At 44.3% G+C, this 14,463-nt stretch overlaps 1 protein-coding gene across 6 annotated transcripts in view; it reads left to right on the forward strand.

Moving 5' to 3' along the window:
* ARIH2 (ariadne RBR E3 ubiquitin protein ligase 2) overlaps positions 1 to 14,365 on the forward strand; it is a 36,329-nt gene extending 21,964 nt beyond the window's left edge. For 5 of the 6 annotated variants that reach the window (XM_066326541.1, XM_066326540.1, XM_066326545.1 and 2 more), the window contains 11 exons: positions 1,679 to 1,826; positions 2,340 to 2,461; positions 3,200 to 3,309; positions 4,135 to 4,252; positions 5,696 to 5,746; positions 5,846 to 5,867; positions 7,374 to 7,525; positions 8,597 to 8,740; positions 9,107 to 9,175; positions 10,103 to 10,186; positions 10,664 to 14,365. In XM_066326541.1, the coding sequence (XP_066182638.1) occupies positions 1,679 to 1,826; positions 2,340 to 2,461; positions 3,200 to 3,309; positions 4,135 to 4,252; positions 5,696 to 5,746; positions 5,846 to 5,867; positions 7,374 to 7,525; positions 8,597 to 8,740; positions 9,107 to 9,175; positions 10,103 to 10,186; positions 10,664 to 10,735 (1,092 nt within the window). In that variant the 3' untranslated portion in view covers positions 10,736 to 14,365. The remainder of the gene's footprint in view (positions 1 to 1,678; positions 1,827 to 2,339; positions 2,462 to 3,199; positions 3,310 to 4,134; positions 4,253 to 5,695; positions 5,747 to 5,845; positions 5,868 to 7,373; positions 7,526 to 8,596; positions 8,741 to 9,106; positions 9,176 to 10,102; positions 10,187 to 10,663) is intronic. The other variant, XM_066326543.1, reaches the window with a different exon arrangement.
* The last annotated feature ends 98 nt before the right edge of the window (positions 14,366 to 14,463 follow it).

The following is a 14,463-nucleotide window of genomic DNA, read 5'->3' on the forward strand; positions in this document are numbered from 1 at the left end:
TAAGGAAAGGCACTGACTAGCAAACTAATAGTAAACTAACCCATCTAGATTTCAAGAAAAGGAAGTTAAGAGAGAAAGAAAAAAAAAAAAAGAGAGAGATATAATAGTCACCACCTTGGATCCAGTCAATCCTAGCTGCTATAAGATCCAAGGCAGTGGGACTCATCAAGGCTGCACAATGTTATTATGGCCTTTAATCTCTTCTGGTCCCTCCCCACAGGTGGGGCTTTCAGTGTTCCAGTGGCTTGGTCCACTTTGGGCCTGAACTAGAGGCTCCAGTGGATGGGATGTGGAGTGGTCACCAACCCATCTTCACAGAACTTCCCCTACCCCTACCCAAACGCACACTTTAGTAGTTTTGAGCCATTAATAATTTCTTTTACAAATGGTGATTTTGTTTCAGGAAGAAAGATATTATGGTTAAAAGGTTAATTTAAACTTGATTTGCTAGGCAATTCATTACAGTCTGCATGTGCTAGAGCAATGTGCTCTGTGCTTCAGCTTGTAATGCAGAATGATTCTGGGGACAGCTGCTCATAGTGAGTGTCTGTAGAGGGACTGGCCCCATAGGGAGAAGCTGTTGTGGTGAGCTCAGAGAGGCAGCTTGCGAGGTTTTGAGGTAGCACGTGTGCTGTTCAGGCTAAGCAGCTGATCCAGGCAATCAGTACAATTACAGACTCAGTGAATCTCGTTCTGGTCTGTAAGTGAGGCCACTCAGAACAAATTTGCATTACTTCCTCATGTGGCCATGCCATAAATCAAGCTCTGTCAGTCATGTGCTGCATATCGTGGTGCTGCTGCTCTGTGCCTCCAGCCTGCAGAGGTTGGTGTGGAAACTGATGGCAGGGTCACACCAGCTTCTCCACGAGTAGCAAAGTGATTATATGACTTCTCTGTGAAAGGAAAAACTGGAACATAAACTGCAGCTAACAGCTTTGTAGAGCCTTGGTTTTGATGATCTTGGGCCAGACCTAGTTCTACAGGTCCCAGGGGTGAGTGGAGATGTGTTGAAGGCTGGATCTCTTGTCTAGGGATCAGCTCTGCACTACATAGGGGGAAACCAGAGTACTTTCAGTGGTTTGAAGCAGTAGTAGTTATGCCTGATTTGAAACAAACCCTCTTAATCCTTTTCATCTGAAGGGGCGATGCCTGTTTTGCCAAATGTAGCATAGGCAGAAGATAAGAGATGGGAGGTGATAGTTTGTAAATTCCCTTTCCTCTCAGTATAAACACTCTACAGCTGCATCTTCCCTTACCCAAAATTACTGTCTGGTAAAAGGGCAGTGCTATGTTTGCAGTGACAGCTGCTCTCCAGAGCCTGTGCAGATAGTCTGACCCAGCTAACAAAGAATATTATTAAATCCAGGAAGGACAACACAATGACATATTTCAAACAAGGCAAGAGTAAGAACCAGAAAAGTGAAGGTGAGCACTAGAGGAGAGGCAGAAACTCTTCAGTGACTGTCAACTTGTTGTGCTCTGTGAGATTAGAGATTCATGAGAAGGGCTGACTGGAGGAATGCAGCACCTTAGCACACCAGCTGTTTATGAACCTGTTCTGGCCTGGACCTCCCTGGAGACCATTGTCACTGTGAGGGTGATGCAGGTGTCTGTGGATGAGCTGAAAATGCTCTGGGAGGAATGCTTTCACTCTACTGCTGATTTGTCTCTCTCCCAGGCAATGGTACATTCCTCCCACCACTGCGCAGTGTGCATGCAGTTTGTCCGGAAGGAGAACTTGCTCTCCCTGGCTTGTCAGCACCAGTTCTGTCGCAGCTGCTGGGAGCAGCACTGTACAGTGCTCGTCAAGGATGGTGTTGGAGTCGGTGAGTTCAGTGTGGATGTGGTGCTGGGTCTGTATTTGCCCTACTGGCCATTCTGATGAGTCAAGAGCATGACTGTAACAAGTTAGAAACTGCAAATCTGTTGAATAGAATTTGCATCTGTGATGATGTACTGTTGCAATGCCCCTGGAATGCTTGTGGATGCAAACATGTGTTCCCTTTGTGATGGGGAGAAGCCAGTAGTAGCCAGAGTTGCTTTGGACTTTTCTGAGCCTGCCTTTCATGTTGGCATGGCAGTAACATGTAATTTTCTAATTTAAGTATCTGACCTTGTGAATACTGGTTGAAGCACTCACTGGTCCTGGATACACACGTTCCCTGTCATCTTTTGGTGAAGACAGCTGGGCTTCAGCTTTTCAGCAGCCCTGATTTGTTTCACAGTTGTATCCCTCTTGCCACAACAACAGCTGGCACCAAGGAAACTGTGCTGAATACTCTCTGTGCATTCACCCCTTAATATAAGCTGCACTGTTCTTAGACATTTTCTCTTCTCAGGGGTGTCCTGCATGGCTCAGGACTGTCTACTCCGGACACCAGAAGACTTTGTGTTTCCATTGCTGCCTAGTGAAGAGCTGAAAGACAAATACAGGCGCTACCTCTTCAGGGACTATGTGGAGGTAGTAGATCTTTTCTGTTTTAAAATACTGTGGGTCAAGTCACCAATGACTTGCAGAAATTTTGTTTGAAGTATCTTGCATTTTTTATTAGAACTGCAGTAACTGCAGAAAAATTGTCCTCAATAGGCATGATGTGGCTGCTTCTGTAGGACAGCCTCACTGACAAAATGCTCTAGCAGGTTGCCAAAGTAAATTCTGCTGTAAGGTCATCCACTGACTCCTTGGCTGCTGCTTCAGAATTCTCAGTGTTGCAGCTTCAAAAACTTCAATCTGATTATTCAAGTTCTTCTTGTTGTTACATAAATATTTTTAGGTTCAGAAAAATAGGTCCCTCAACTTAGAGTAGCCTAGCTGAACTGGCTGGCTCAATTGCATTTTATGGGAGCTTTCTTGAAGTTAAAGGAGCAGTTGTTAAAGTTTAATACGCGGGAGTATTCTGATAATGGGAACAGACAGGGAACACTCAAAAAGCTTTGTGGGTTTTGTTTGTTGTGCTGGTCTAGTTTCTAACCATCCATTTGAATTCCCTGTTCTAGAGAAGCTGTAACTAACAAACCTCTTCCATATTAGGAAATGCAGGATCTGCTCTGATAGCCAAGACCTGGTGACACTTTCCCCTTTTTTTTTTTAATATGAAATAACTGCCTTCTATGTTTTTGAGGACAGGAACGGTTAAGGTTGAGCAGATAATGGTCTCTTGCACCCACTGCTGATCTTACTCCCTTGTTGTGTCCACAGAGCCATTACCAGCTGCAGCTGTGTCCTGGTGCAGATTGCCCTATGGTCATACAGGTACAAGAGCCAAAAGCCCGGCGAGTGCAGTGCAATCGTTGCAATGAGGTCTTCTGGTAAGAAACAGAGAGGGTTACAGATCACAGGGAAAGTGTGTGCTGTCCTCAGAGCCAATCCTTTTGCTTGCCAACAGTTTTGATGTGTAGAAGTATCTGAAATGCTTTGCTAGAGTTGTTTGTAACTTGAGTTAGCCAGAGTAACTGTACACTTGTGATCTGACTTCTGCAGGTGGTCAGACGTCCCCTTGCTTCCTAAACTCCTGGGAACTTGGGTGTTCTGACAAACAGGAAACACGGAGCTTGAGTTACCAAGGGGTTACAAATCTACCATTCTCACATTTTGGCTAAGTTAAAAATTTTCCTACAGACACAGTGATTCGTGTAGATTCTGGTAGTAAACATGTCCTCCTTGCTATCTGCTGGTATTGAGTTTATAAGTTTATTAAAAACATTTGACTCCCAGTTTAAAGACTCAGTTTTCTGGTATCTCCATGCAAATGGCCCTTACTCACCTGGGGTTGTCAAGTCATGCTAATACAGGCACCTGATATCTGCCACTGGAGCCAGACTACTTGTAAGTGACCGGTCCACCCCAGAACTCTTCAGTCATGTTAGAGGAGACATAGGTGGGCCCTAGGAAGGGACACATCCACCCTCAGACATGTGATTTGTCAGGCCTGGGTTCACTTTCATTCTGACTCTGGCTTTTACAGAAGAAGAAGGGGGAATTTGAGTTCAGTCTTAGTCTTCACATCCTACTAATACACAAGAGCATTTCCATCCCTTACTGGGCCCCCCAGATTTTGATCAGGAAAACCTCAATGCTTGAGTGATTTCCACAGAAATTGATATGTCTTTTTCTTTTTTTCTCCACCCATTAAGCTTTAAGTGTCGGCAGATGTACCACGCGCCCACAGACTGCGCTACCATTCGGAAATGGCTCACCAAGTGTGCAGATGACTCTGAAACAGCCAACTACATCAGTGCTCATACTAAAGATGTAAGGACAGGCACCTGCATGTTATTTCTTGTTCTCTAGCCCTGCCTGTAAAGCAGGATATAATTCTATACACACACAGCATTGTGTTCTTTCTCACAGCTCCCTAGGGACTGTCAAGAAGCTTCTGTCAGAAGCTACTGTCTTATGTGAACTAATTATGTCCCTCTGGCAGTGATAGAACTCATCTGAATGCCTTGGGAATGCTTTGTGTGGGAAGCTCAGCTGCCCTCCTGCAGTAAGGACCTGATGGTCCTTATTCCAGACCTGGTGTGAATGTCTTTGACTGTCATGTGTGCTGTCCTCCCACAGGCAAAAGAATTGTGGCTACTTTGAAATGATCAGTGGAGATGTATTTAAAATTGAAAGAGAGGGTGTCATAAGTGTGAAGTCAGTACCAAGTAAGGCACCAGTGGTGTTTAAGCCTGAAAAACTTTGTGCACTACAGTGAACTGAAGGGCAAGGGGAAAAGTCTTTATTTGGCAAGGACTGCAAAATGGGGTAGTTGAAGTCTGTAAATTAGACATTGGTGTACTTCTACTAGATTTAGACCCAAGACAAATGAATAGTATTATGTATTGTGCATGATAGCCTACCTATAGAATTGTTGTATAAATATACTATCTTTATCCTCTAAATTAGCAGTCTGAGATTGGAACTTTTAATGTCTTTTGGGCATTTTGTTGCCTGACCTCGAAACAGTTCTTGGCTACATTTGCGCTACCATGGCCAGTGGCACTTGTGACAGTGGTGATGGACCAGAGATTTCAAGTTCCCTTCCTTCTCTGGAGAAGGTGTCAGCATGTGATAGTATTATTTCTGCTATGCTTGTTTGTAGAAATAAGATTCTATTTTATTGAGCACTGTCCTGGCATACATTTTGCCTGACATGAAAATTTATATAAAGTAGCAAAACTCACTTCCTCCTTTTTACCTATGAACACTCTGAACACTCCAGGGTATCTGTGGAGTTTGGGTGTGTGCAGCTCTCTTGTGGTTAGGTAGATTCTCTGCAGGTAGCAGAGATGTCATTTGTTAGTGGCTGCTGAAGGCAGAATATAGTGACAATTATCTGTTGTCAAAGTAGCTGTGATACACAGTCATACATGAACTGATTGTGTCCTTGTGCCTGAGTAACTGCAGAGTGGAAACTCAGCAAGACCTTCAGTTTTACAAGGAGTAACCACAGTAAATTTGTTCTCTTGAGCAAACAGTCCAGTGCTGCTGTGTAACCTCCTGAATTTGCCTTTTTGCCATCTTTTAAATGGAGCTGTCAGGAACTGGTGGGAAGCACGGTATAAATGCTAATATTCTCATATGAGAATATTTCTCATACATGTATGCTTATTTTTAAGAAAAAAAGGCAGATAGGAATAATCACACAAGTGCTGTCATTCTTCAGAAAGCTGCTAGAGTTGGATCTAACAATTGTGTCTGTTTCCTCAGTGTCCCAAGTGCAATATCTGTATTGAAAAGAATGGAGGCTGCAATCACATGGTGAGTAATACCCTGAACACATCAACCTCCCTTGTTCTAAGTGGAATTTTTTTCCCACACTTTCTGCTAACCAAATGCCTCTTGTCTCTTCTTTTTCAGCAATGTTCCAAATGCAAGCATGGTAAGTTGGGTTTGGAAGCTGTTTTCTCTGCAATGTTTGTCAGTGGTGATGATCCCCTCTCTTTTTTTGTGATACTAAGACAAATTGTGAACACAGGCTGAAATATTTTCCCCCTTGTGAAAACTGAACAGGATATTAATTACAGATTTCTGTGTGATAGCTTTTTTTTCCCAGTGGCTGTGATATCAGCTACATTCTGATTTAGTGCTGCTTTGGCTTCTGCCCCTGACACATCTATTGGATAGAGAAATCTCCAGAATATTAACAGTGAAATCCATCTCACAGGAGAGCTTTCCATGTAATTGTATTTGTAATCAGCTGAAAATATTATCAGACATAGCCATTTACTCAGATCAGCTTAAGTCCTCCTGCTTAGTGATAAAAATAATGAGCTTCAACCCAGATGAAACTGCAGGAGCTGTGAACTGTTAAATGTAACAGCAGCTGTTGAACTTCTTGGTCCACTCCTGTGCATTTAGCAGCCTGAGTGTCTTTGGCCCGTTGTGTGGCCCTACAAAATGACAGCTTGTTCTTGCACTTACCTTTTCATGGCAGAATTAATTTCTGTTGCCTTGGAGTGAGATAGTTGTATTCAGCCCTCTGAGTTAAGTGTATCACTGGAAAACTATTATAATATCAGAATCTTATTGGGAAGGTGATTAAAGATGACTGTCCTCTCTCATTTCCTTTGCTCTGGGGTTCTCGGCAGCACTGGATGTGCTTTGATGGAGCTCTGTGACAAGGGGGAAAAGGCAAGTGCCAAGATACCATGGTGACTTAACGCTCGAGAAGGCTGATGAATTTGGAAATTACAGAATTTGGTCTCATTATCATAAGTAACACAGGAGGGATTCTTATTGTAGCAACTTAATCTCCATCTTTTTTTCCTTCTCACAAGAACAGTCACAGCCTCACTCTGAAATCAAAAAATTGCCACGTTTTGCTATTTTTACTACTGCTCTCTTTACTCTGCCTTCTTCCTATTTCAGCAGCTTCTAACCCAAAGTGTCATGAACCACTGATATCTGACGTTACCTGGATTGTTCCTTATGGAGAGAACTGAGGGCAGACTTTCTTTTGCATTACTTAGTTCACTTTTGGATCTGATTGTTTGTGTTTTATTCAGACAGGGGTTTGCATGGGGCAGTGTGCCCATGGTGGGGAGGGTGCAACTCACAAAAGAGACTGGCAGTCTCTTCTCTAACTCAGAGTGACAGTATGTGCAGGGTGCAAGTGCAGTTCTGCCCAGTGGTTTTGGTGTACAGGATGCAGAACTTCAAGATTTACTTTCCATAGTTGAAGGAGAAGCTGTGCAATTAAAATCTTCAAGACAGGCTGGTATTTTTGGCTCACTGTTGAGTTCTGTTTTGCGAGATGATACAGAAAGTGCGTGTTTTTTGGCTTAGCAGAAATATCTGAAAACAGATGGGCTCTGTCTCCTGAAGCTTTTCTTTCTCAGAGGTTTTTTCCTGTGCATCACAGTGGGTTTTTTGCTGTTTTCTGCAGACTTCTGCTGGATGTGTCTGGGAGACTGGAAGACTCATGGCAGCGAGTACTACGAATGCAGTCGGTACAAAGAGAATCCTGATATTGTAAACCAGAGTCAGCAAGCACAGGCCAGGGAGGCCCTTAAGAAGTACTTGTTCTATTTTGAGAGGGTAGGAGACATCTCCTTGGCCAGAGCTGCTGTAGCCTTTTAATGCTCCCTGCCTGGTGCAAAGGTCATTGCCAGCAATCTCCGTGCAAGAAACTGCCCAAAGAGAATCTGTGCAGAATTTTCAGGCCCTGTTGTTTTTCACTCAAAATCCTGCCCTGAAAGTCACATTCAAACAAGTGGTGTCATACTCAAATCAAATTGGATTCACTCCTATATTCCCTTGTGCTAGAGAAAATCAGTATTACCTGTGTGCCACTGCACCATGTACCTGCAGGCTGAGTGCTGCTGCAGTAGATAGATATTGCTCCAATCATTTCCTTTCAGGACCAGGGAACTTCCGTTCCTTACAGTACATCTTTATACAGATAAAAACAAAATAAATTCTACCATGTTCAAAGCTCCATTGGCTGTAGCAAAGTTTTACTAAAACATCATGTAATCACGTTTTTAAAAGCTGCCATCAGAGCATCTCTGTCCACACAGCAGGCTCAATGCACCTGGCCATGCAGAGCAACTCTACAGCAGCATCTCTAGAAGAGAATGTGGTAGAGGCTAAATACTGTTGCACTTCAGTTTCCCCATTAAAATGAGTTTATTCTTCACAGCATGAACCAAATCCTGTCATAAAATAAATGTCTTCTTTCTTGGCTCTCCGGACCAATAGGCTTTGGGAAATAGTCATGTTTACAATGTGCACATGGATATTGGAGTTCACTGAGCCAATGTCAAATGTTAATTTAAACTCTTGGCCTTCCTATAGAAATCCTTTAAACAGAGGAATCACCATGACTTTCCCCCTTGTTAGACACAAGGTCACTGTGTGACCAGAGGGCATTCCCACTTGGAGGAGGTGGGTTTGCTCCCTGCTCTTGCTGCTGTTAGTCTGTTGTCTACAGCCCCCACCACTTGCTACTGGAGGTGCTGCCTTGCCATTCTTTCCCACAGCATGTCTTGCCTTGCTGGACTCCTGCCCCACTTCAATTTCTGCTTGCTAGAGCTTGTGCTTTTACAGCAGTAATACACTGTTCTCATGCCATTTTTTTTCCTTTCCCTGTCTCCCTACCCCTTGCAGTGGGAGAATCACAATAAAAGCCTACAGCTGGAGGCACAGACATACCAACGAATCCAGGAGAAAATCCAAGAAAGAGTTATGAACAACTTGGGAACGTGGATAGATTGGCAATACCTACAGAATGCTGCAAAACTACTTGCAAAGGTGGGTGATTGTGTCTTGTTCGGCACAGAGAAGAGAATACATGCCAGAATGCTAAATTCATAACACCAAGTAAGGAAGGAAATTTAAGAGGTGTGGTTATGTGGGACAGTACTTCTAGTCTAGGACATGAACTAACCAAAAATCATCTACAAGTGACCTGTGTAAAGTCATACTCCACAATACACAGACCTGTGCAAGTTCTTCCAAGGAAGGTGTAGGAAAGGTGTAGGACACTTCTACCAGGAAGTGTCCAATTGTCAGGAGGTAGCTTCTTAGCCTGTAGTAATCACATAAATGTGACTGTGCTGACTTCCAAGACTGAGATTCCTGTCCTTTTTTCTCTCTCTTCCTCCCACTCTTGGACAGTGTCGTTACACCCTGCAGTACACATATCCATATGCCTACTACATGGAGTCTGGTCCTAGAAAGAAGCTGGTAAGTTGTTCTGCTCTTTTTTTGCTGATAACGTTTTGGGGTATAGCTGGCAGCATGCTGGGCTGAATTCCAGAGCTGGATAGTGTCTGAAATATTAGTCCTGAGTGTGATGTAAGGACAGGATAAGTAGGTGGGTTTGCACGTTTCTTCTTCACTTCAAGTCGACCAGCAGCTCTGTCCTCTTACATACTACATTATTTTCCATGGGGACGTCACTGCACTTCACTAACAAGCCATTTATCCAGAATCTTTTGAGGCTGGAAGTGTGCATTTATTTCTTGGTAAGATTTATCACAATGCTGTGGGCCATATTTCATGTGAAGACTTGCTGGAGGAGAGCTTTTCCTTGGATCAGGGTGTAGCTTTGCTTTTTATTCCTGCTGTAAGTTCTTTGCTGGATTGGTGCATCTCATAGGCTGAAAAAGTAAAAAAATAACCGTGAATTCAGTGAAGAGTTTTTTCTTTGACTCAGGTGTCCTGTAAAACCTTTTATAGAATCTTTCTTCATGGCATCATGTGTTCTTTAAGGCTGTGGATATATGTTCTCTTCTGGATCTGACTGCGCCAGTGGAACAAGTTGCTGCTCCCAGCAGTGGTCAGCAGTCCCTCCACTCTGCCTGCAGAGCTACTTAGGGGAGAGCATTTTGTGACCTGTTTATGGCAAAATAAGCTGAATTACGGGATATTTGTCATGTGCAGTGTTTTTAGGCTGACTGGCTTAATTTTGAGTGATGCAGGTTGGGGAGTGCTTATACAAGAAATACCCAGAAAGGGTGATCCCATCAAGGTGAAGGTGGATAAGGAGGAGACACAAACCTGCTCTGCCTGCGCTGCTGTTAGCAGAACATATTGTCTGCTCCTCAAGTGTAATGAAACTGCTCCACTAAACTAGTTTCTTGTTGATGTCTCTTATTTTTCTCTTTGCAGTTTGAATACCAGCAAGCCCAGCTGGAAGCTGAAATTGAAAATCTCTCATGGAAGGTGGAGCGAGCAGATAGCTATGACAGAGGGGTGAGTGTTCTGCTTGCTTGAGCCTGTTGGCCAGATTTGTTTGTTGGGCTTAACACTTCTGCAGGAGCAGTAAGGCTGTCAAGTGAGGATTCTGAGAAACTAGATCCAGAAACCACCTTTAGCCAGCAGATGATGTAGAAGCAGAGTGCTCACTGCCTTGTGGGATAGGAGGGAGAGCTGCAGGGATTCCTGCAAAAGGAAACAAGTCCTACTTTCTGCAGCTCTGGAGGAGACTGCATGCAACCTTCTAGGGAAAGGCAGGTTTCTTAAAGTGTGTAGTATTTTAGACAGAGCAGGTGCTGGGTAACTGCAGAGGGAGCCTACATAAAAAGGAAGAGAATCTGGGATCTTATAATCCAGAGTGTGTGTGAAATGTGTGATGGTTGGTGCTTCTCAAGCTGGAGTTCAGTGTCCCGCTAAGGAAAATGAATTCTCTGGGGATTTTATGCTAACAGTTTGTACCTTCTCTTTTACCAGGACTTAGAGAATCAGATGCACATAGCAGAGCAGAGACGGAGGACCCTGCTGAAAGACTTCCATGACACATAAGAGAGGAGGAAGTGACAGTGCAGGGGTGAGAGCAGCGAGTGAAGTGATGGCAGCTTCACTGGGATAAGCAGGCACTGCCTCTGGGAGAACACGGCCAAGGACAAAGCCACCCCTCCCCTTGCAAGTCAGACACATGCAGACACCACCTCTTAGTCCAGTTTGTTCTCTTATCTTTCTGTTTCTGTTTCTGCCAGGCTAGAGGCCAGAGCTCAGATTGGCATATTTCCTGGGCCATTTCCCTCCTGCCCTTGATGGTTTCAGAAGGGGAGGGAGTTTTTTTCTGAATGGCTGTTAATAGTGTTAGATCATTACAGTTTATGTAATTTTCAACGGTTGTACAATTATACAGACAAACCTTAGAATAACACAAAACCCTTTTTAAAATAAATTGGCAGTGGAGTGTTTTTCCTTAATCTGCTTGTAAATTTAATGGGCTTTTCCCCTTTCTCTCTCCCTTCCTCTGACCCAAAAATCCTCCTAGTCACTGAAGGGGAGGTTAAAAGAAAAATCTCAGCTAGATTTTCCGATGCTCCTTTAACCAGGGCGTTGCAGCATTGGCATTTCATGAGGAGAGTGGCTGGTGTTAAAGGTGGCTGCTGCTGTGTCTGGCCTGACAGGACCAGCAGTGGCTGTGATTCAGTATGATCACATATGACATCTCTTTTTCTTGTAAATCCAGCTACACAATCAAAAGCAGACAGAGGAATTACAGGGGGCAGACCGGGTTAACATTGGGGGATATACCTTGAGTTTGAGAGAAATTGAGAGAAATCAGATTCTGCATTTGATGAATTTTAGGTCTTCCATGTAGATTTTTGCTTTACTTGTTTTTGTGGGGAGGATGTTGTATTGCCAAAGTGAGTGATGAGGGAGTAGTAGCGTACAGTTGTTAATCAAGGCTTGGGGCTTTTGCGGAGTGAAAGAATCCATATTATTATAATGCCATGCAGCCTGACAAAGATTATTTGTGCCTGTTGGGTAGCATGGCTGAGAAGAATTGATCTTGTTCATCAAAGTGAGACTAAACACCACTATATTATGAGGAGGAAAGATTATGTACAACACACTCCCTGGCACGTGTTGGCAATGTGGATGGGCACTTGAAAACAGGTGCACTCCTTGTGCAGTGCCTGCACCAAGCCAGGCAAAAAAATTAACTAGCAAAATTAATTTATTTGTATATTAGTATTGATGCTGGTGGGAACTTATCAGAAAATTGATTGTTAGGAGCATGTTGAGCTTTTTTATTAACATTCTCTTTTCTAATGTAAAATGTACACTAAAATAAAAATATGAAAACCTAGCTCATCTTAGTAGGGGTTAACGTGAAAAAGGTTACTTAAATGCCGACTCTTGCCTGCTTGCTACAGGAAGCAGGCCACATATTAGGATTTCACAGATATCTGTGTCACTTGCACCAGGAGCTTGTTGTTTGCAGCCAGTAAGGTGCAGCTGGAGTCTGATCTGTGGGGAACTCATGGGATTCTCTTTTATGCTGTATTTGGAAGTGTTGCCTTTGATGCATCCCTGTACTGTTCTTATGCAATGTCACTTGATAAAGATTAAACTGGAGGGGGGAAAAGTGCTAAATTCCTGTGTGTCAGAATAAGCTAACTCTGCTGTTGGAGCCTCTTTCATGTACCTGAGATATGTGACCCAGGTATTTGCAGCAGGTGTAATTTGGCTCATAGATTTTATCAAGACTGATGCATTAGTTTAAACAAGGAGTAGCTGTCATAGGAGCTAATCCTGTGGCCATGCTTGTTGTACACAGCAGAAAATTTCAAACTGAGAGGCCTTTTCCTTCCTCCCTCCTGTCCCTGGTGTGGGATCTATCCTCAGGGAACAAGGGAATGCACTGCGAGGAGCTGCTGGCCATGGAGTGAGTGTTTCAGCAAAAGCAGCTGAGGGTAGGGCAGACTTGTGGAGAGATGGCTGGAGTCAGGGAGCAGGGCAGGGAAGGGGTCTGTGGTTTCTGGGAGCAGCACTGCTTGCTGTGCAAGAGATCTCCGTAGCCATGGCTCCTTATGTTCCTGCTCTGTCCTGTTCTGGCTCCCCTGGAGCCTGGAGCTATAGAAATAGATTTGACCTTGCTCCAGCCACTGTCTCGACTTCATTCCTTACTCTGCACCCAGCAGCAGCCTCTCTGTGCCCTTCTCATGATATATCCTAGAGGGCAATCTCTCTTCTCCCTTCCCCAATTGATTGTCTTGGCATGCTGCTTCCATGAGAAGGGATGGTGGAGGGGGTAAGGTTTGCTGAGACCCAGCAGTTTGCAGTGAATAGAACCGATGTTTAAACTATTTAAAAATGTAATGTGCAAAGTACTGATTGGTGTTCTTATTATCTAAACATAACTACCTTAACACCAAGTCCCTTTGCAGAATAGATATGTGGAGTTTCTTAATCCCAAAGAATTTTCACTTCTGTTACATAATCATCCAGCTTTGAGCTAAATGAGAATGACGTTTTGTCTCTCTCCTTCCCTCCTTCCTTCCCTCCCTCCCTTTTCATTGCCCCCACAAAATATTTTGCTATGAATCCTTGTTTGTAGACAAGCCAAACCATATAGCTGTGGTCAGGCTTACTGAACAGGCTGCTGAGATGCTTGGCTGAGGATTGCACAGTGCACCCACTAATTCTTTCAGTTTTTCTGAAACTAGAGCTTTGTGAACAGTTCCATTTATTTTTAAACAAAACATCCTTTCTGAAAGTGGTGAAAGTCCTGGGTTGCCCCCACAGATCCTATTGCGATACTCTGGGAAAACAACAGGACTTGCTTTTGCAGCCCAGGCAGGACCACTTCTGTACTGGTGTTGTACAGAAAGTTATGGACTTCAAGACAAAATGCACAGGGCACAAGGGCTGCTGTCTCCGTGTGTAAGGTGAATGACACTGCTCAGGAGGCAGGTGACAGGAAGGAAATGTGGGTTCTCAACACGCAAAGAAAAGGCCATTTCCCCCCCTCCCCCAGTATGTACATGGCCCTCTTTGAGTTAGCAAGGTTATATGGATGTAGGTAATAAAAAGTGGCTCAGGAGCCGTTAATTCTGAGGTACAAGTTTCCATTTGATGCATTACTGCTACAGGTGTGGAATGTTTGCTCTCTTTTCTTTTTTTGCACTTGATTCCAGCTCCTGTGCCAGCCCGACACCTCTCCATCCTTGCATCTGGTACTCTTTTATTTGGGCTTCGCTCGTTTTAGTGCATTGGCTGCCTCATCTCTATTCGTCCTCAGGCTTCCCAGACTGTAACAAACCGTTTTCTACTGACACCGTAAACTGCATGACTGCTGCCCTGCGCAGCGAAGTCTCTGTGCCCGCCCGCAGGCGGGGCAGCAGGAGGGTTCTGTACTATAGTCTTGCACTCTAAATTTTAGACTTTTTAAGCAGGTGAAAAATAGAACTTTATTTTTGAATGAGGCGCTTGTTCTGGGAATTCCTTTCTCGGTCCCGGTCTGGTTGGGGTTGTGGGACAGCGTTGAGGCATGTGGGAGGGCCCAGGACTGCTCCCACCCCCTCGCTTTTCTTCGCAGGCACCAGAGAGGGGCAGGGGCGGCGGAAACCGCCCGGGAAACGGTTTACCAGAGGTGTGCCCGTGGTTTATTTGAAATAAATTGTGACTTTCTAACTCGGGCGGTGTCCTGGCTCTTCTTGGCGGCGGGGCGGGGCGGGGCGAGGGGGCGGTGCCGCCGGCCCCGCCCACGGCTCTGGCCCCGCCCCGCGGTG

This window comes from Sylvia atricapilla, chromosome 11 (genome assembly GCF_009819655.1).
Source record: "Sylvia atricapilla isolate bSylAtr1 chromosome 11, bSylAtr1.pri, whole genome shotgun sequence".
In the NCBI taxonomy this organism is placed as follows: domain Eukaryota; kingdom Metazoa; phylum Chordata; class Aves; order Passeriformes; family Sylviidae; genus Sylvia; species Sylvia atricapilla.